This window comes from Sus scrofa, chromosome 10 (genome assembly GCF_054392235.1).
Source record: "Sus scrofa isolate SSC_HxYL_T2T_F1_AM1 chromosome 10, Sscrofa_HxYL_maternal_Yorkshire_Landrace_v2.0, whole genome shotgun sequence".
In the NCBI taxonomy this organism is placed as follows: domain Eukaryota; kingdom Metazoa; phylum Chordata; class Mammalia; order Artiodactyla; family Suidae; genus Sus; species Sus scrofa.
This window is the reverse complement of record NC_139392.1, coordinates 84471225-84492948: the sequence shown is the minus strand read 5'-3', so window position 1 is coordinate 84492948 and position 21724 is coordinate 84471225. Positions and strand designations below refer to the sequence as shown.

At 43.2% G+C, this 21724-nt stretch overlaps 1 protein-coding gene across 13 annotated transcripts in view; it reads left to right on the top strand.

The window, feature by feature from the left end:
* CUL2 (cullin 2) overlaps positions 1–21724 on the top strand; it is a 128872-nt gene that overhangs the window by 41846 nt on the left and 65302 nt on the right. For all 13 annotated transcript variants that reach the window (XM_084980493.1, XM_084980490.1, XM_084980489.1 and 10 more), the window contains exon 2: positions 19170–19310. In XM_084980493.1, the coding sequence (XP_084836619.1) occupies positions 19192–19310 (119 nt within the window). In that variant the 5' untranslated portion in view covers positions 19170–19191. The remainder of the gene's footprint in view (positions 1–19169; positions 19311–21724) is intronic.

Genomic DNA, 21724 nt, shown 5'->3' with positions numbered 1-21724 from the left:
ACAGATAAACATGAAAATGAACTGCTTATGAGAAAAATAGAATGAAAGAAAGCATTTTTATGTTGTGAGCCACATGGGAAGTCCGAAAGAAAGCATTTTTAATAGGTGATTTGAGAAGCCTAAAAAAGAGTGAAGGTAGAAATATTTCAGCTGCAGTATAGTGTTGGTCTTCATTAGGTTCAAAAGCATGGATGGAAAAGTAAAATTACAAATAAAGAGAGCAGATAACTTAGCATTGTCCAGCAAACTTCAAGTATATCTAAACATTGTCTTTTATGCTGTTTTTATGTTGTGCAGATGTAGAAATGAAACAGCAGGTAGCCTAGGATTACACTGTCATTGTTAGAACCAGTTTAGAGTATTAGTTTTTTGACTCACAACCTTTCCTTTTTTGAGAGCATTATCTATCCTTTTCTTGCCCTTTCCTTTTCTCTCTCTCTTCCTTCCTCCCTCCTTCCCCGCTTCCCCGCCTCCTCCCTTCCCCTCTCTCCCACTCTCTGTCCCTTCCTCCCTTCCTCCCTTCCTGAAATGTTTTGGCAACTAGCAGAAATTTCCTTGGTCACTGTAAGATGTTTAACTTTTTGGGTGAGACTTGCCTTCCTCTAGAGGGCTGCCGTATATCCATCCATTTTCTCTGAGCCGAATCTAATTTCTGTAGTGGTGAATTAAAACAGTAATAGTAGCCATTTAGGCTTATTTGGAGAAGTTAATGAGATAATGTATATAACATGTTTAGCATAGTCTTTGAAATGCAGGTGGCTAATAAAGGCATGCTATTATTTTCTTTCTTTCGTTCCTTCGTTCTTTGGTCTTTCTTTCTTTTTTTTTTTTTTCTTTTTTGTCTTTTTGTGTTTTGTTGTTGTTGTTGTTGTTGTTGCTATATCTTGGGCCGCACCCGCGGCATATGGAGGTTCCCAGGCTAGGGGTTGAATCGGAGCTGTAGCCACCGGCCTACGTCAGAGCCACAGCAACACGGGATCCGAGCCGCGTCTGCGACCTACACCACAGCTCACGGCAACGCCGGATCGTTAACCCACTGAGCAAGGGCAGGGAGCGAACCCGCAACCTCACGGTTCCTAGTCGGATTCGTTAACCACTGCGCCACGACGGGAACTCCCTTTGGTCTTTCTTTGTTTCTCTTTCTTTCTTTCCTTCCTTCCTTCCTTTTCCTTCCTTTTCCTTCCTTCCCGCACCTAAGGCATATGGAGGTTCCCAGGCTAGGGGTCCCACCACAGTTCACAGCAACGCCGGCTCCTTAACCCACTAAGTGAGGGCAGGGATCGAACCTGCGTCTTCATGGATACTAGTTGGGTTCGCTAACCGTTGAGCCCTGACGTGAACTCCTATTTTTATTATCTTTTACAACCCTGAACTCGATGATGTTGCCATGGTGGTTGAGAATGAGCAGAGTACATCGTGCTAGTGTCCCTCATCCGGGAAAGAGGATGTCGTTATAATGTCCACTGTTAGGGAGTTCCTGTCGTGGCGCAGTGGTTAACGAATCCGACTAGGAACCATGAGGTTGCGGGTTCGGTCCCTGCCCTTGCTCAGTGGGTTCACGATCCGGCATTGCCGTGAACTGTGGTGTAGGTTGCAGACGCGGCTCGGATCCTGCGTTGCTGTGGCTCTGGTGTAGGCCGGTGGCTACAGCTCGGATTCGACCCCTAGCCTGGGAACCTCCATATGCCGCGGGAGCAGCCCAAGAAATAGCAAAAAGACAAAAAAACAAAAACAAAAACAAAAAAAACAAAAAATAATGTCCACTGTTAGGTTGCCTTTATTTCAGTTACGTGAAAGAAGGGAATTGTGAGAGGTTATGTTGTCCAGACTGAAAGCTGTCTTTGGGATTTTAAACAGGGGGTGATGGGCAGAGCTGATACACATCTGCCACAGCTGTGTCACCCTTTTTTATGTTCCCATGTCTGTGTCTTCTGTAGCAGCGCCAGGTCATAAGTAGGATTTAATATAGAGAAGCTGGCAGATAGATCTGTTTGTCTGAAACAAAGAACCAGTTGAGAAATAGTGATAAAGTTGAGAAGCACTGGAAGGTGAGGCGGGACTCTGGATTTTATCACAGTCGATGAAATACACTAGGAATTGGTTAGAGTGTGAGCTGCCTTCTTCATAAAGCATTATAACTGCAGAATCATAGAAAAAAAAAAGGAAAAAACTCAGATAAAGCAGAGGAAATTACTACTAATCTTAGCATCTTATCCTTGTATTTGTGAGAAAAGAATTGAATCCAAGGTTTTTAGATATATGTGACTTAATTTAGCTCTCAGAATAGTACATCAAATACTGCAGATCATTGGTTTGTGCAAAGAGAGGATAATTAGAATAACCCCTTTTTAAAAATTGGATAAAAGTTCAGGCTGAGGAAAAAAATGTACTCTTAATGTTTCACTTATTTGTAAAAAAGCTGATTGGTCACAGCATTGTCTAGCCTGCCTGCCAATGTGTACTTGCCCACCCGGGAGGACTTCAGTTCAAGCTTTCAACTCATCCTGGATACATATGTGAGAAGAGTTGTTTCGTTTTTGTTTTTAGGTTGATTGGTGTCTTAAGTTCCTTGCCTAGATTATTAAAAATGGGAAAAAGTAGGAAAGCAGTGAAAAAGGCGTTAAGCTTCATGCTGATTGGAGCGATGTGAAAACTAGGATGTCTGTGTAGACGTGTGGAGCCTCAGGTTCACTGAGGAGAGAAGGGTCTTTACTGGTCAGATGGGTTTATTTTGGAAGTAAATGTCTTCGGTAACTTATTTGTTGTTTTATAAATACAGTCCCTACTCCCCTGCTGTCCCCCTTCCCTTTTATTGAGACTAAGGTTTTTTTCTTGCACTATGCATTTTGCCAGCTGGGATGACAGACTGCTCTATTTCTCCTGTTTTTTCCCACCAATTTCCTTTTTTTTTTTTTTTTTTTTTTTGAAGCATACTACTGGAAATTTCTAACCCCCTTTTTTTTTCTTTTAGGGCCACACTCACCACCTATGGAGGTTCCCAGGCTAGGGGTTGAATCAGAGCTGCAGCTGCTGGCCTGCGCCATAGCTGTAGCAGTGCAGGATCCAAGCCATGTCTGTGACCTACACCACAGCTCATGGCCACACCGGGTCCTTAACACACTGAGTGAGGTCAGGGATCGAACTCCCATTCTCGTGGATACTAGTCATGGGCTTGTTACTGCTGAGCCACAACAGGAACTGCCTGGAAATTTCGTAAGTAGGAAAGTCACATGGTGGAAATGATACTTGTGGCATGGAGCTTTGTGTGTCATATCTTTTTTTTTGTCTTTTTGCTATTTCTTGGGCTGCTCCTGTGGCATATGGAGGTTCCCAGGCTAGGGGTCTAATCGGAGCTGTAGCTGCCAGCCTACACCAGAGCCACAGCAACGCCGGATCTGAGCCGTGTCTGCAACCTACACCACAGCTCACGGCAGTGCCAGATCCTTAACCCACTGAGCAAGGGCAGGGACCGAACCCGCAACCTCATGGTTCCTAGTTCCTGTGCCATGACAGGAACTCTGTGTGTGTCATATCTTAATGCAGCAGTAAGCATTGTATCCTGAGCCTCCAACTAACAAAGTTATCTCTTAGTTATTGCTAATGGCTCACCCATTCAGTGCATTCTTGAGCTTCTTTTCTTTTTTTTTTTTTTTTTTTTTTTTCCGCTTTTTGGAGATGCACCTGCAGCATGTGGCGGTTCCCAGGCTAGGGGTCTAATCAGAGCTATAGCTGCAGGCCTATACCACAACCATAGCAACACGGGATCCCAGCTGCATCTGTGACCTACGCTGCGTCTCATGACAACGCTGGATCCTTAACCCAATGAGTGAGGCCAGGAATTGAACCCTCATCCTCATGGTTACTAGTTGCATTTGTTATTGCTGAGCCACAGCGAGAGCTCTGATGGAGCTTATTTTCATTTGGTCAGTGTATACCAGAGGCAGCTTTGGAAATGGAGAATGTTGCAAAGTTAATAATGCTGTTTATTGAGTCTTAAATATTTTCCTTATTTTGTGTACTTAGAATATAACCTATTCAGTAAGCCTCTTGTCATTTGAAAAACAAACTGTGGTGTATATTGACTTAACTGAAATTTGTTTAGGCCCCAGTATCATATCTTTCTGGTAATTATTGGAATGCCCGACTCACTGCTGATAATGATCACTACTGAAATAAAAAGTTATAGTTTTGTAGTTTTTTGTTTTGTTTTTTACTAAAAAGATATATTTTTTGTATTTCTGCAATTACTAATAACTTTTTTTTTTGTTCTTTCAGTACCGTAATCTTTTATTTTTAAAAAAAAATTTAATGGAGTATAGTTGGGTTATAATAGTCACTTTGTTTTTAAAACATTTTGGGGGTGAGAATTTTGGAGTTCTCCTGTGGTGCGGTGGGTTAAGGATACATCCTTGTCACTGCAGCGGCTTGGGTCACTGCTCTGTCATGGGTTCGATCCCTGGTCCAGGAACTTCCACGTGCTGTGGATGTAGCCAAAAAAATTGAAAAAAATAAAAGGATCAAAATAAAGAATTTTATCAGTTATGTTAACATTACACTGTGGGGCAGTACCAGGTTGTCTTGGAACTGGTACCTAAAACTCACAGAAACATTCAAATTATCAGGAGAAAAGAAAGAAGGTTCGTGACAGGTCACCTTTTAGTGTTCTAAGAGTGAGGTATGTGTGAGGAGAAGAACTTAAAAAAAGCAAAACAAGGATTTCAAAACATGTATATCAGATATCTAGGTAGTTTATCAGTTTGATTTTCCTGATTGCCTAGTTTCATTTTTACCTTAGGTTACCTAGCTATTCTCTTAGAACTGGCAACTGATTTTAAAATCTTTGTTGTCAGAATATTAATAAGATTTTTATTGACTTTCATGAAAAGTCAGTGATGAGAAAACACAGAGAAATTTTACTTTTTCTGAAATGAATAAACCCTCGACAGGTAATAAACACTACGTTGAAGTCTGTGAAGAGTTTTAAACAGAGGGTATGATGTAATCAGACTGGCATTTTGGAAACCTTGCATTGGCCATGGTACTTGGAACTACCAAAGGGGCAGCGGCTCATTGAGGAGGCTGTGGCAGTAGCTGAGTGAGAGGTGGTGATGTAGATTAGGGTAATGTTAGTGGGAAAGAGAGGAAGTGGGTAGATTCAGGAAATGGTTCGAATTCAAGTCCCCGTTCGGGGCGCCAAAAAAAAAAGAGAAAGAAATGGTTACAGGATGGAGTTGACAGGATTTTATTGATTGGATTAATTAGAGAGAAATCAAGAATGATTCATAACATTTCTACCTTGAGGACCTTGGTGTGTGATAATATCATTTATTAAGATGAGAAGTACTGGGAATGGATGGACATGTTGAGTTTAAGGGGTTGGGTTTATTGAAGTTCAACTTAGACAAAGTAAAAATTCACCCTAAAGAAGATACACAGCTCCCTGAATTTTTTTTTTTTGTCTTTTTTTTTTTTTTGTTGTTGTTGTTGTTGTTGTTGTTGCTATTTCTTGGGCCGCTCCCGCGGCATATGGAGGTTCCCAGGCTAGGGGTTGAATCGGAGCTGTAGCCACCGGCCTACGCCAGAGGCACAGCAACGCGGGATCCGAGCCGCGTCTGCAACCTACACCACAGCTCACGGCAACGCCGGATCCTTAACCCACTGAGCAAGGGCAGGGATCGAACCCGCAACCTCATGGTTCCTAGTCGGATTCGTTAACCACTGCACCACGACGGGAACTCCCCTGAATTTTGACTAATTAATTAATTTATTCATTTGGTCTTTTTGTTAGGGCCACACCCATGGCATATGGAAGTTGTCTGGTTAGGGGTGGAATCAGAGCTGCAGCTGCCGGCCTACACCATGGCCACAGCAACTCGGGATCCAAGCCATGTCTGTGACCTACACCACAGCTTATGGCAATGCTAGATCTTTAACCCACTGAGTGAGCCAGGGATAGAACCCACATCCTCATGGATACTAGTTGTGTTCGTTACTGTTGAGCCACAACGGGAGTTCCCAAATTTTGACAAATGTATGTGATCATGTATCCACTATCAGAATCAAGAGATGGAATATTTTATCACCCCTAAAGTTTCCCATTCCTCCTTGTAGCCCATCCTGAGTCTCTGACAACCAGTGATGATGTATGTCCCTGTATTGTGTGTTTCAGCAACCATGAGACATATAGCCCAATGAGTCTATCTGCTCTCACTTAGGATAGTGCATTTGAGAATCATCCACTGTTGTCCACATATCAGTGATTTGTTCCATTTTAATGTTGAATAGCATAGCAATGTGTGAATGCACCATACTTTGTTTTTCATTCAGTAGTTGATGAGACATTTGGATTTCTGGGTTTTAGTAATTATGAATAAATTTATGTGAAAATAAATCTAAAAAATTAGGCTTAGGTTTTTCTGTAAATGTATGTCTTCATTCTTCATGTGTAAATATCCAGAAATGGGATTGCTGGGTCACATGGGAAATTATGCCTAACTTTAATAGATTATTTCATTTTAAATTTCCACTTGCAGCCAATAAGATTTAATTGCTCCATGTCCTCTTCTGCATTTGATGCTGTCAGAATTTTTGAGCCTTTCTTTCTTTTCTTTTCTTTCCTCTTATTTTTTTTTTCTGTTTTTTTGTTTTTTAGGGCCACACCTGAGGCATACGGAGGTTCCCAGGCTAGGGGTTGAATTGGAGCTGCAGCTGCCAGCCTACACCACTGCCACGGTAATGCAGTATCCAAGCCGCATCTGTGACCTATACCACAGCTCACGGCAATGCCGGATCCTTAACCCACTGAGTGAGGCCAGGGATCGAACCCACAACCTCATGGTTACCAGTTGGATTCATTTCCACTGTACCAAAGGGGAACTCTGAGCCTTTCTTATAAGTGTATGTTGTTGAGGTTTTAACATGCCTTTCTGTAATGATTCATGATGTTGAACATCTTTTTATGTGCCTCTTGCCTGTCAGCATTTCCGAACTGTCCCTTTGGGTCTTTGGGCTATTTATTAATTTAGTTGTATGTTTTCTTATTATTGACCTTTGAGAGTTCTTTATATATTCTAAGTACCATTACTTTATGTGTGTGCCTGTGTATATCTGTTCTATATCAGATAAATATTTTATGAATATATTCTCCTAGGTTTTTTTTTCTTAAAAATTTTTCATTGAGGTATAGTTGACATAGAGCATTATATTAGTTTCTGGTGGACAACGTAATGACTTGATATTTGCATGTATTACAGATGATCATTACAGTAAGTCTAGGTAATAGCAGTCACCATACATAACGACAATTTTTTTTTTTAGGGCCACACCTGTGGCATATGTAAGTTCCCAGGCCAGGTCACATCAAATCTACAGCTGCCAGCCTGTGCAACAGCAACGCCAGATCTGAGCTGCATCTGCCACCTACACCACACCTCACGGTAATGCTGGGTCCCCGACCCACTCAGCGAGGCCAGGAATTGAACCCTTGTCCTCGTGGATGCTAGTAAGATTCCTTTCCGCTGCCCCACAATGGGAACTCCCCCCCCAATTTTTTTCTCGTGATGAAAACTTTAAAGGTTTGCTCGCTTGGTGACTTCAAATACACAGTCTGATGTTACTAACAAGTGGTTACCGTGGTGTACATTACATCCCCAAGACTTATTTTACAACCGTAAGTCGATACCTTTTGACCTCCCTCACCCGTTTCACACCCCCCCAACTCCCTCCCCTCTGCATTCATCAGTCTGGTCTCTGAACTTATGATTTCAGGTTTTTGTTTTGTTCCATGCAAGTTGTAGTGTTATTTTTTCTATTTATATGGAAAGAATGACATCGCAGTTTTGATAGGGATTGCATTGACTCTGTGGATTGCTTTGGACAGAACGGGCATTTTAACCAAACTAATTTTTTCTATCCATGAGTACAGATACCTTTTATCTTTTACTTGTACTGTCTTCACTTTTTTCTATTACCGTCTTATGGTTTTTAGTATATAGGTCTTTCACCTCCTTGGTTAAATTTATTCCCAGGCATTATATTCTTTTTTTTTTTTTTTTTTTTTTTTTTCTTTTTTTGCCTTTTCTAGGGCTGCTCCCGAGGCATATGGAGGTTCCCAGGCTTGGGGTTGAATTGGAGCTGTAGCCACCGGCCTACACCAGAACCACAACAACTCGGGATCCTAGCCTCATCTGTGACCTACACCACAGCTCAGGGCAATGCCGGATCCTCAACCCACTGAGCAAGGCCAGAGATGGAATCCACAACCTCATGGTTCCTAGTCGGATTCGTTAACCACTGAGCCATGATGGGAACTCCAGGCATTATATTCTTTTTGATGCAGTTGTAAATGGGATTGTTTTCATAACTTCTCTTTCTGATCGTTTGTTTAATAACAAGTATAGGAAGTTCCCTTGATGTCTCAGTGGTATCGAATCTGACTAGCATCCATGAGGATACGGGTTCAGTCCCTGTCGTCATTCAGTGGATTAAGGATCCAGCGTTGCCATGAGTTGTGGTGTAGGTCATAGACTTGGCTCGGATCTGGCTTTGCTGTGGCTGTGGCGTAGGCTGGCAGCTGCAGCTCTGATTTGACCCCAAGCCTGGGAACTTCCATATGCCTCAGGAGTAGCTCTAAAGACAGGAAAAAAAAAACAAAACCCAAATATATATGTGTTAACAGATACATTTATTTAAAAAAAGTAAGTATGTATTTATAACACTTATGTATGTATATAGAAATGCAATTCATAAAGTTTTTCTATCCACAACTTTATGAATTTGACTATAGCTTTTATAGTTTTTTTGGAGGAGTCTTTCGGGTTCTTTCTATATAATGCCATGTTATCAGTTTTACTTTTTCTTTCAAATTTGGATCCCTTTTCTTTCTTTTTCTTGCGTAATTGCTCTGATTAGGACTTCCAGTACTGTGTTGAAATACCGTGTGGCCAGAGTGAGCATCCTTGTCTTGTTCTTTACAGGAACAGTTTATTGATCCCTGAGACACTCTTCCTTCCCTCCACCCTACCCCCCCCTTTTTTTGTCTTGGAAAAGACCCTCTTGGAGCTCTGTGTTCTGTGTCAGTGTAGACAAGTTTTTTTTTTTAAGTCTGCGAAGCTGCCGTTCTGAAAATTTCCTGTTTTCTCCTGTGTTAGATCCCTTTGTTTCTGGCATTCCATGTCTTTCTTCCATTTCTTTCTTGCATTTCCTCCTGGGAGAGGGTATCTTCCAATAGATTCCTGAATAAGAAGGCTGCGTGGGAAGTAAATTTTTTTTTTTTTTTTGGTCTTTTTGCTATTTCTTGGGCCGCTCCTGCGGCATATGGAGGTTCCCAGGCTAGGGGTTGAATCGGAGCTGTAGCCGCCGGCCTACGCCAGAGCCACAGCAACGCGGGATCCGAGCTGCATCTGCAACCTACACCACAGCTCACGGCAACGCCAGATCCTTAACCCACTGAGCAAGGCCAGGGACTGAACCTGCAACCTCATGGTTCCTAGTTGGATTCGCTAACCACTGTGCCACAACAGGAACTCCGGAAGTAAAATTTTTTGAGACCGCTTTTTTTTTTTCCTTTTTTTGGCTGTCCTGTGGCATATAGAGTTCTCCGGCCAGGGCTCAGATCTGAGACACAGTTGTGACCTATGCCGCAGCGGTAGCAATGCTGGATCTTTTTTTTTTTTTTTTTTTTTTTTTTTTTTGCCTTTTTATCTTTTCTAGGGCCGCTCCTGCGGCATATGGAGGTTCCCAGGCTAGGGTCCAATCTGAGCTGAAGCCACCGGCCTACACCAGAGCCACAGCAACGCGGGATCTGAGCCGCGTCTGTGACCTACACCACAGCTGCCGGCAATGCTGGATCCTTCACCCGCTGAGCAAGGCCAGGGACTGAACCCTCAACCTCATGGTTCCTAGTCGGATTCATTAACCACTGAGCCATGACAGGAACTCCAATGATGGATCTTTTAACCTGCTATGCCAGGCTGGGAAATCGAACCTGCATCCTGGCGCTGCAGACACTGCTGATCCTGTTGTGCCACAGTGGGTACTCCACTTGATACCATTTTTAATAGAGAATTCTAGGTGATTAGTCGTTTTTCCTGAGAAATTTAAAAGATTATCTTCTAGCTTCTAGCGTTGAAATTTTAAATCTAAAGACTTTGCAATTTACAGTCTTAAGACCTTTTTTTCTTTTCTGGAAACTTTTGGAATCTTTTCTTTACTCCCAATGTTTTAATTGGTCAAAAAGAGGTGCCTTGTTATGTATTTTAAAAATTAAATATTTTGGGAATTGAGCAGGTCCTTTTCAGTTGGAAAACAGATGTTTGTTATTTCTGGAATATTTTTCTTTGATAGTTACTGCTCATTCTCATTTTCTAGAATGCATATTAGCTGACTGTTAGGCCTTTTGGATTAATACTAGTTTTTTTCTTTTTTAAGCTTTTGACTTTTTAATGTGTCCCTCCCCACCCCACGTTTGTGGAACTGTTGGTGATGTTGGTGAAGTTTTTTTTTTTACCCTTTTCTTTGGAAAATTGCAGACGTATGCAGAAAGTAAATAATAATACTTATAATAATAATCCCTCATGTACTTGTCACTCCTTCTCAACAATTAATTCATAAGCAAGCTGTTTAATTTTGTCTTTTTTTTTTCCATGCTGCACATATGGAGGTTCCCAGGCTAGGGGTCCAGTTGGAGCTGTAGCTGCTGGCCTACGCCACAGCCACGGCAATGTGGGATCATCTCCCAAGGTGTTTAATTTTGAAGCAGATCTTAGCATTTGTTGCATCCATAAATATTTTGGAATGTGTCTCTGACAGATAAGGACTCTCATTTTTTTTTTTTTTTTTTTGTCTTTTTGCCATTTCTAGGGCCGCTCCTGTGGCATGTGGAGGTTTCCAGGCTAGGGGTCGAATCTGAGCTGTAGCCGCCGGCCTACGCCAGAGCCACAGCAACGCAGGATCTGAGCCGCGTCTGCAGCCTACACCACAGCTCACGGCAACGCTGGATCGTTAACCCACTGAGCAAGGGCAGGGACTGAACCCACAACCTCATTGTTCCTAGCTGGATTCGTTAACCACTGCGCCACGATGGGAACTCCAGGACTCTCATTTTTATTTATTTATTTTTATTTATTTTTTTAGAGCTTCACCCTCGGCATATGGAGGTTCCCAGGCTAGGGGTCTAATCGGAACTGTTGCTGCCGGCCTACACCACAGCCACAGCAACGATAGATCCGAGCCTCGTCTGCGACCTACATCACAGCTCACGGCAACGCTTAACCCACTGAGCAAGGCCAGGGATCGAACCTGCAATCTCATGGTTCCTAGTTGGATTTGTTTCTGCTGTGCCATGACGGGAACTCCAGGACTCTCATTTTTAAAGCTCTCATCTTATAATTATTGTTACAAATATTTTTTAAGGTCATCAGATATCCTGGCAGTTTTCAAATTTCCTGGGGTATCTTTTTTTTTTTTTTTTTTTTTTTTGTCTTTTCTGTCTTTTCAGGGCCGCTCCCGTGGCATTTGGAGTTTCCCAGGCTAGGGGTCTAATCAGAGCTGACTAGACCTAAGCGAGGCCAGGAATTGAACCCATAACCTCATGGTTCCTAGTCGGATTCATTTCTGCTGCGCCATGACAGGAACTCCTTCCTGGGATATCTTAAATATAATTTATGGAGTTCCTATTGTGGCACAGTGGAAATTAATCTGACTGGTAACCATGAGGACATGGGTTTGATTCCTGGCCTCACTCAGTGCGTTAAGGATCTGGTGTTGTTGTGAGTTGTGGTATAGGTCGCAAATGTGGCTTGGATCTGGCATTGTTGGGGCTGTGGCCTAGGCCAGCAGCTGCAGCCCCAGTTTAGCCCCTAGCCTGGGAACTTACATATGCCACGGATATCGCCCTAAAAAGCAAAAATAAATTAAGGGAGTTCCCGACGTGGCGCAGTGGTTAACGAATCCGACTAGGAACCATGAGGTTGCGGGTTCGGTCCCTGCCCTTGCTCAGTGGGTTAACAATCCGGCGTTGCCATGAGCTGGGGTGTAGGTCACAGACGCTGCTCGGATCTATTGTTGCTGTGGCTCTGGCGTAGGCCGGCGGCTACAGCTCCGATTGGACCCCTAGCCTGGGAACCTCCATATGCCGCGGGAGGGGCCCAAGAAATAGCAAAAAGACCCCCCCAAAAAATATATATATATATAATTTACTTAAAAAGCTTAAATCTAGATCCAAGTAAGATCAATCACATTGTGATAGATTAATGTGCCTTTTTAGTCTCTTTTATTTTTCTCTGTTTTCTTTCTTTCTTTCTTTTTGTCTTTTTAGGGCCATACCCATGACCTATGGAGGTTCCCAGGCTAGGGGTTGAATTGGAGCTGTAGCTGCTGGCCTACACCACAGCTCCAGCCGTTCCAGATCAGAGCTGTGTCTGTGACCTACACCGCAGCTCACGGCAACGCCAGATCCTTACCCCACTGAGCCAGGCCACGGATCACACCTGTGTCCTCATGGAGACTAGTCAGATTCGTTTCTGCTAAGCCATGATGGGTACTCCCTTTATAGCCTTTTTTAGTTCAATTCTCCCTCCATGTATCTCTCTCACCCTCTTTTTCGTTTCTACATCTTTCTCTCTTACGTGTGTGCATAGGTTTTTGAAGAAATCTAATTATCCAGTGGTCTGGATTTTGCTGACTTGCAGGTTGATGATTAGTACTGCTTGTGTATGTACTGTGTAGCATAGGAGGACTTCGGAAGACATTGTCAGTTAAAGATAATGATAGTATTCAATTTTCTCCTCTTATCAGTAAGTGTGTATCACAATGGCGACTTGTGTTGTCATTTTCTTTGGAATATATCCTTGTGAATGTCAGTGTAAAAAGAGCTTACCCATTTAAAAAAACCACTTAACTTAAAATTACTGATGTTGCTAGGCACTCTAATTTTGGAGAACTCATCACATGTCATGTCAAACATGGTAGAATGAGTCCAGATAAAGCCAAAGTTCCTCCTGTGGAGCTGTGGGATCAACAGATACAGCTGAACAATGAAATGCTATTAGGATTAAAGAAATCCTTATGTATTAATGTGGAATGCTTTCCCAAGTGTACTGTTAAGTGAATATATTAAGTAAGTAGTATAATGCCATTAATGTAAAACAGGTGAAAAGAGTATATAAATCATTTATATAAAAAAGGGGAATAAGTGGGAGTTCCCGTCGTGGCTCAGTGGTTAACGAATCCGACTAGGAGCCATGAGGTTGCGGGTTCGATCCTTGGCCTTGCTCAGTGGGTTGGGGATCCGGCATTGCTGTGAGCTGTGGTGTAGGTCACAGATGTGGCTCAGATCCCGCGTTGCTGTGGTTCTGGCATAGCTCTGATTAGACCCCTAGCCTGGGAACCTCCATATGCCGCAGCAGCGGCCCTAGAAAAGGCAAAAAGACGAAAAAAAAAAAAAAAAGGGAATAAGTGTATATAATGCCCCCAGGTACATATAATAGGCCTCTGAGGATGGGAGCTGGTGACTAAGCATGGGAGTGAGAGGGAGACTCACATTTCAGAATTTGCCGTCGTGCACATTTACCTGTTTTCTCTTCCCCACCACAATAAATTGCTCTAAAATTTTCGAGAGGACTATTTCACCTTAAATGCCTATCAGCTTTATCGCAGTGTCCTTCACATACCATTCAGGGTACCCGGTTGAACTGTGCTATTCAGGGGGTTTTAGCGCATTCACAGGGTTCTGCAGACAGCATGACAGTCTCTTTTAGAATGTATTTATCACCCAATTAGCAGTCACTTCTCACCTCCCATTTTTCTCCAAGTCTTCTAGCCCTGGGCAGCCAAGGAAATACTTTCTTAGGCTATGAATTTGTCTGTTCTGGATATTTCATATAAACGGAATCCTGTAATACGTAGTCCTTTGTGATCAGCTCTCTTCACCTGGTGTTTTCAGTGGTCATCTGTAGTGTAGCATCAGTCAGTACTTCATTCCCTTATATTACACAATAATAATCTATTGTATGGATTTACTACATTTTATTTATCCATTTATTCCTTGATAGACTGTTGAGTTATTTCTACTTTTTTGGCCTTTATAATTAATGCTACTGTGAACATTTATGTACAGTTTATTTTGTGGACATGTTTTTTCTTGCATAGGAATTGAATTTCTGGGTCATATTATAACTATGTTTATATAAATCACTTTTGGGAAGTTCCTGTTGTGGCTGAGCAGAAATGAATCCAACTAGTATCCCTGAGGACGTGGGTTCGATCCCTGGCCTCCCTCAGTGGGTTAAGGATCTGACGTTGGCTTGAGCTGTGGTGTAGGTTGCAGATATGGCTCAGATCCTGAGTTGCTGTGGTATAGTCCTACAGCTGCAGTTCCAATTTGACCCCTAGCCTGGGAACCTGAAAAAGAGATAAATAAATCACTTTTGTAATTATTTAATAAATAAAATAAATAAATACAAATTTATAAAATATAAATTTATTTAATTTATGATACATACTTAGAAATAGTGGTTTAAGTGAGAAAATCTATGAATCATTTTCAAATATAATGAACATTTCACATATTATTGTCATAAAATATCATAATATTATCTGGAAACATAATTAAGCATGAATTTGTATATATATATATATTTTTAAATTTGGAGTCTGATTTTTAGGGCCCCTAACACTCATGAGCCTTAGACACAGTACCTGTGTGCCAAAATGTTAAAAACCCCAAAGTGGAGAGTTCCCTGGTGGCGTATTGGTTAGGACTTTGCACTTTACCACTGTGGCCCAGGTTCAGTACCTGGTCTGGGAACTGAGATCCAGCATCAAGCCACTGCCAAAAAACCCCAAACCCCCTGAACATTGCATGAATTTACCTAGAATAGAGCCAGAGGAGACTGGTAATGTGAGATCTGAACTTTGCTGATGCTCACTGGGATGTAATCTCACTGCCTGGGGATGGAAATGGTCCTGACGTGACCTCAGGTACAGGACGTGTACGGTCCTCAGTAAGGCACAGGGGTGAAAACAAGGTGTGCATTTTTTTTTTTTTTGGCTTTTTTTTTTTTTTGGCTTTTTTAGGCCCACACCCATGGCATATGGAAATTCCCAGGCTAGGGGTCAAGTCGGAACTGCAGCTGCCAGCCTACACCACAGCCACAGCAACACCAGGTCCAAGCCACGTCTGTAACCTACACCACAGCTCATGGCAATGCCGGATCCTTAACCCACTGAGCCAGGCCAGGAATTGAAGCTGCGTCCTCATGGATACGTTGAGCCACAGTGGGAACTCTCAAGATGTGTATTCTTGTGAGTTGTCTGACAGCTTGGCAAGTGGGAAAGGATACTGCATTGGTTGTTGTCCTGTTTCTTTCTTTGCCCTCTTTTACTCACTCACATCCATCCTTATGTAAATTATCGGTGAAAAATTATGTAAACAATTTAAATTAAATGAAGGAAGTTACTTTTTTTAGTTATATGAGCTTTCTTTCTTTCTTTTTTTTTTTTTTTTTTGTCTTTTTACCTTTTCTAGGGCCACTCCCGTGGCATATGGAGGTTCCCAGGCTAGGGGTCTAATTGGAGCTGTAGCGACCAGCCTAAGCCAAAGCCACAGCAACACGGGATCCGAGCGGTGTCTGCGACTCACACCACAGCTCACGGCAATGCCAGATCCTCAACCCACTGAGCAAGGCCAGAGATCGAACCCACAACCTCGTGGTTCCTAGTCGGATTCATCAGTCACTGTGCCACGACGGGAACTCCCCTATATGAGCTTTCTGTTGGTGCAAGCAGAGCATTTAACAGACTGTTTCAGCATATTTCCCTTTACTGGTTTGTTAGTTGTTTTTTTTTTAGGGCTGCACCCAGGGCATATGGAAGTTTCCAAGCTAGGGGTCGAATCGGAGATACAGCTGCTGACCTACACACCACAACCACAGCAACGCAGGATCCAAGCTGTGTCTGTGATCTACACCACAGCTCCATCAACGCCAGATCCTTAACCTACTGAACAAGGCCAGGGATCCAACCCACATCCTCATGGATACTAGTTGGGTTTGTAAGCTTCTGACCCACAGTGGGAACTCCTAGTTTTTAGTGTACTTCAGTGAACTGGTGCTTCTCTGTCCTTGGCTTCCACATTTTCCACCCATCCAACAATGACCATCACTGCCCATAAAGCTATTCTATCGTAAGTCTGTTGGCCTTAGCAGAAAAGTCATTGCCAGTTTGATTCTTCCAAAACTTGAGTAAAGCTAGAAAGCAATCTGTGCAACCATTAAAATAATTTATAAGCAGGGTTTGTAGTGTGATCACGTTTTTATAAGGGGAGGAAATGAAGCTTTTTGGTATACAGTGACATAATAGTCTTTACCCTTAAAAAACACTCAGATAATTAGAGGTAAGAGTGGTTTAGTCCTCAGTAATAGTGATCAGACAGTTCTCAAGTGATATATAAGGGGCACCTTTGCTCACTCAGAAATTTTCTTTTTCTGAAAATGTGGAAGCTCCCCAACCAGGGATTGAATTTTCAGCCACAGCTATGACCTACACTGCAGCTGCGACCTACACTGCAGCTGCAGCAATGCCAGATCCTTTAACCCACTGCACCCTTTGGGAACTGGTGCTGCTGCAGTGACCCGAGCAGTTGGATTCTTTTTTTTTTTTTTTTTTTTTTTTTTGTCTTTTTGTCTTTTGTTGTTGTTGTTGTTGCTATTTCTTGGGCCGCTCCCGCGGCATATGGAGGTTCCCAGGCTAGGGGTTGAATTGGAGCTGTAGCCACCGGCCTACGCCAGAGCCACAGCAACGTGTGATCCGAGCCGTGTCTGCGACCTACACCACAGCTCACGGCAACGCCGGATTGTTAACCCACTGAGCAAGGGCAGGGACCAAACCCGCAAGGTCATGGTTCCTAGTCGGATTCGTTAACCACTGCGCCACAACGGGAGCTCCAGCAGTTGGATTCTTAACCTGCGGTGCCACAGTGGGAATGCCCCAGACATGTTCTTAAAAGCAAATATATTGGGCCAGAGCTGAAATATCAGTAGGAGTTAGGTGAATATGTGAAAAGGGGGGCGGCAAGGTGAAGAAAAGGATTTTGGGAATAGAAAACAGCTTAAAAGCAGGGTGTGTGAATTAGCCTGTGGTGTTTAGTGACCTTGGTGCAGTCAAAGAAGTTACCAGATGATGGTGTTAAGGGAGTCTCTGAGAAGAGTAAGGTGAAGAGGTGCTGAAGTCCAAGGTCAGGTCACAGAAGCCTGGTGAGCTGTGCTGCCAGTGAGTGTAAACTGAATGGTGTGTGTAGTGGAAAACCTCAGACAGCTTTAAGTACAAGTGACAAGGTCAGCTCTGATGTTTAGGTAGGTTGGTTTTGTTTCTGACAGCCAGATGCAAGAATCTTACCTTCCTGAAGGTTGAGAACTTTGTTTATTTAGGCTATAGTATCTTCAGCCTAGAACAGTGCTTGGCATATCTAAGTATTCACTAAAAATGTTAGTAAGGCAGTACAGATGTCTGTGGCAGTGGAGGGCAGGGGTTCTAGCATGGGTCTGAATCCCCCTAATGCCACCAATAAATAGCAAGTTTTTAATCATCAGGTGTTCTTATCTAGAGAATGCAGAGAACAGTGGGACTTCCCTAATCAGGTTGTTGGGAGGATTTAATTAGTTTATGTCAAGCACTTTGATCTTTTTATTTCCCAGATTTGTGTTTGGCTCATAATAAGTACTGTATAAATATTAATAGTTGTTAATTAGTACTTCTTTGGTAAATGAAAGATTAATATAGATTAGAACTTGGAGGCTTGTTTCCTGAGCATTTTGAAGGGTTACGCAGGAATGGATGGAAATAAATACTGAAGAACGCAGATAGGATTTGTGAATAAGGATGAGAAGGAGTTAAGATTAATTTTCTGGAGTTCCCGTCATGGCGCAGTGGTTAACGAATCCGACTAGGAACCATGAGGTTGCGGGTTCGGTCCCTGCCCTTGCTCAGTGGGTTAACGATCCGGCGTTGCCGTGAGCTGTGGTGTAGGTTGCAGACGCGGCTCGGATCCCGCGTTGCTGTGGCTCTGGCATAGGCCGGTGGCTACAGCTCCGACTCAACCCCTAGCCTGGGAACCTCCATATGCCGCGGGAGCGGCCCAAGAAATAGCAACAACAACAAAAAAAGACAAAAGACAAAAAAAAAAAATTAATTTTCTGATTTAAAGCTAGAGCTTTAGGTCCCCCGCCCCAGGGAGCGCACACACAGTTACTGCTAATCCACTCTGGTTTGAGAAAGTTTAAGGCCTGGAGGTGGAGCTTGGTGTGTTGAAGTGAGGAGATTCAGTGTGGCACACCCTCTTCTGGGTTTTCATTTGGCTTGTCTGGTTCCTTCTCTTCCTTGTCTCTTGCTTGGACTCCTGTTGCGTTCTCTTCACAGGACAGAAACGTAAGAAGGGCCCCGGGGTCACGAGTTCCTTGGGGCGGGGGTGGCACGTGCAGCCCGTCTCCTCGCCTTGCCTCTCTCTTCCTTCCTCTCTGTGCCCAGGGAGAGCGCCATGGCCTCCGTCCCTCCCTTTCCCTGCAGTGCCCCTGGCTGCAGGCTGGCTTGGTGCTTCAGAGGGCCAATGTGAAGGCATGTGCCAGAAAAGAGCTCCCTTGTGCAATTAAATTTAAGAGGTTTCGCTTTTATTTCTCTTCTGGTGTGATAGTGAGAAAGATTTGAAATCTAGCTAAACCAATGCTCCAGGGAAATAAACCCTTTAATTTTCTTGTGTTTTCTCATATTCCCCTACATACCACCTCAGTCTCAAGTTTAAGGAGTGAAGATTACAAGGATTTGGGGCAAAAGCCTTATATTGAGTGTCTCTTGTGCATTTTTTCCTGATGGAGATTGGCTTTTTGGCTCATGGCTCTCAGCTTCTTTCTCTCAGCACATTAACTGAGGCTTCTTAATCTGTGGAACACCCTTGATTATAAATAATGTCTGCTAAAAGCTTTCCATTTCCTAGGGTTTGTAGGGAATTCTGTGCGATTCCTTGTCTAGACAGTCATGAAAAGGTGGCAGCCAGTGTTTATTACCCTTGCTATGTGCTGGGTTCTGTTCTGACCCCTTGCTAATTATGCGAAGCTTTAAAAACAAGCAGCTAACCTTGTAGAATTCATGCTAACATTACCGTTGTTTTTAATTAACAGATTTCAACACTAAACTTGCACAATGTCTTTGAAACCAAGAGTCGTGGATTTTGATGAAACCTGGAACAAACTCCTCACGACAATCAAAGCTGTGGTCATGCTGGAGTACGTGGAGAGAGCGACATGGAATGACCGCTTCTCGTATCCTTTGCGTGGCGCCGGTCCCTGCACGGGTTGGCCCACTAAGGTTGATAAGCTTGTTGAAAAGTGTGAACAGGTCTAAGCTTTCATAAATGGAAGAACCCCTCAGTGCGGCCGTTTTCAAATATATTTATTGTTCATATTTCCAAGTTCATCACCCATGTGGGGCAGTCAGCAGTCTTTGATAACCTTTCATTCAACAGCTACTTGAGTGAGCACTTAGTGTATGTCAGACGCTGTTTTAGGCTTTGGGAGTACAGTTGTGAACACAAACATTCTACTAGAGGAAATGGACTAAAAAAACCCCCGAATACCAGTGCTTCTGATAACAGGAAGGGATAAATGGGGTGGGGGAATAAAGCGAGGCGAGGGTATGGGAGTAGTTGGAATGTGCGTGGCTCTTTAGGTGGGGTCGTCGAGGCAGGCCTCCCGGGTGGTACCTGAGCAGAGACGGAACTGAGGGAGGGAGCAGGTCACACAGGTATCTGACGAGATGTTCCCAGGAGGGATCAAATTCGGTGCCTCTGAGATGGACACGTTTCTTAATTGGGATGTCTAATTTGTGAGGTAGCAGTTTTATGTGAAAATATAAATTTGTGATTTTCCCTAGGACAATCTGAAACCCAGTCTCCTGCATTCCTTCATAACAGCAATCTTTTTTAAATTTTTTATTTTTATTTTTTTAATTAAACATTTTTTTTTTCTTTTCGTCTTTTTAGGGCCTCACCTGTGGCATATGGAGGTTCCCAGGCTAGGGGTCGAATCAGAGCTGTAGCTGCCAGCCTACACCAGAGCCACAGCAGCGTCAGATCCGAGCCGCATCATGGGCTCACTGCAGTGCTGGATCCTTAACCCACTGAGTGAGGCCAGGGATCAAACCTGCAACCTCATGGTTCGTAGTCGGATTCTTTAACCACTAAGCCACGAAAGGAACTCCAGCAATCTTTTTTTTTAAAGTACATATATATACACATATATACACTATATATAATATGCATAATATATGTATATTTTATTATTATTATTATCATACACATTATATATGTAAGAAACATGGTGCAACCCCCAATACCCAAGGTATACACCCTGGTACCAGGAAGAAACCCACACTACTCCAGTCCTTTAGCTTCTTAGTATTTGGGAGGTTAAGGGGGTCTCTTGGAACACTCAGCCACAGGTAGCTGGGGCAGAGTGGTGGGTGGCCCCTACTGTCTCCAGGGGCCATGACTGGGAGGGCCTCGGAGTAGCCTTGGCACTCGTGCCCTGGCAGACACCTTTCCCACCTGCATTTTCCACCACGGAACCACCACACACCACGTCACAGGGTGAAGAAAGGGAGTGGGGTGGAGGCCTGGTCTCTGGGTCTAAATGGCATAGGGGTGCCCCAGGGCACCCTGAAGGAGGTCTTGGGGGACTGGGTGGACACTGTCAGAATCAGAGATTCTTTTCCCCCAGAAGGAGAGGTGAGATGTGAAGTTATTAGCAGAGTGGGTGTGCAGCTGCTGAGTTCTCTCACATCCGGGGCTGCAGGATGTCTGCCCTCCCTGTGTGGGGCATGTGTTCTGTAGAAGAGCTCAGATTTCATAAGACACTGATTTACCTTGTTCTCAGTGCCCAAGCTGGTTATTAATATTGAACCGAATGTTGGAGCAAGAGCAGTGAAGTTCTTTGAGTTCATTACAATTGCCATCTTCAGTAAGAGACATTTGTTAGGCTACCTATGTTCTAGGCACTACAGATACAGAAAATGTTGGTAACGTTCGTTTCTAGACGGTTTCGTGGGTTTGGCATAAATCTTTTACTTTTTTTTTTTTTTTTTTTTTCTGTTTTTGTCTTTTTAGAGCTGCACCCTCGGCATATGGAGGTTCCCAGGCTAGGGGTCTAATCGGAGCTGTAGCTGCTGGCCTACACCACAGCTCACGGCAATGCCAGATCCTTAACCCACTGAGCAAGGCCAGGGATCAAACTTGCAACCTCATGATTCCTAGTCAGATTCGTTTCCACTGCACCACAATTGGAACTCCATCTTTTACATTTTTAATGTTAATTTGGTTCTTCAGATAAGCCTGTGAGATCAGTGAGGTAGATATATTAGTTGAGTAACCTGCTCCTCAGAGGGTTCCTCAGAGGGACTTGCCCAGGTTGTGGGTAGTTGATGGAGCACAACTTGGATACAGGATTCTAACATTGAATTCCCTGTACTTCCCATTGTATCTAGATGATATTGATAGGAATTCTGCCTTTGAAGGGCTTATTATTGAGTTAGTCTCTTAAATTTTTTTGTGGAACATCATGCGTAGGAATCTTAATAAAAACTAAGTGTTAAACGTTGCTTGTGTGTTAGTGAGGTTGAGCTGACTAAGTACTTAGATATTTTAAGGCTGTTTTAACTAAAATAATGAGCAGAGAGAGAA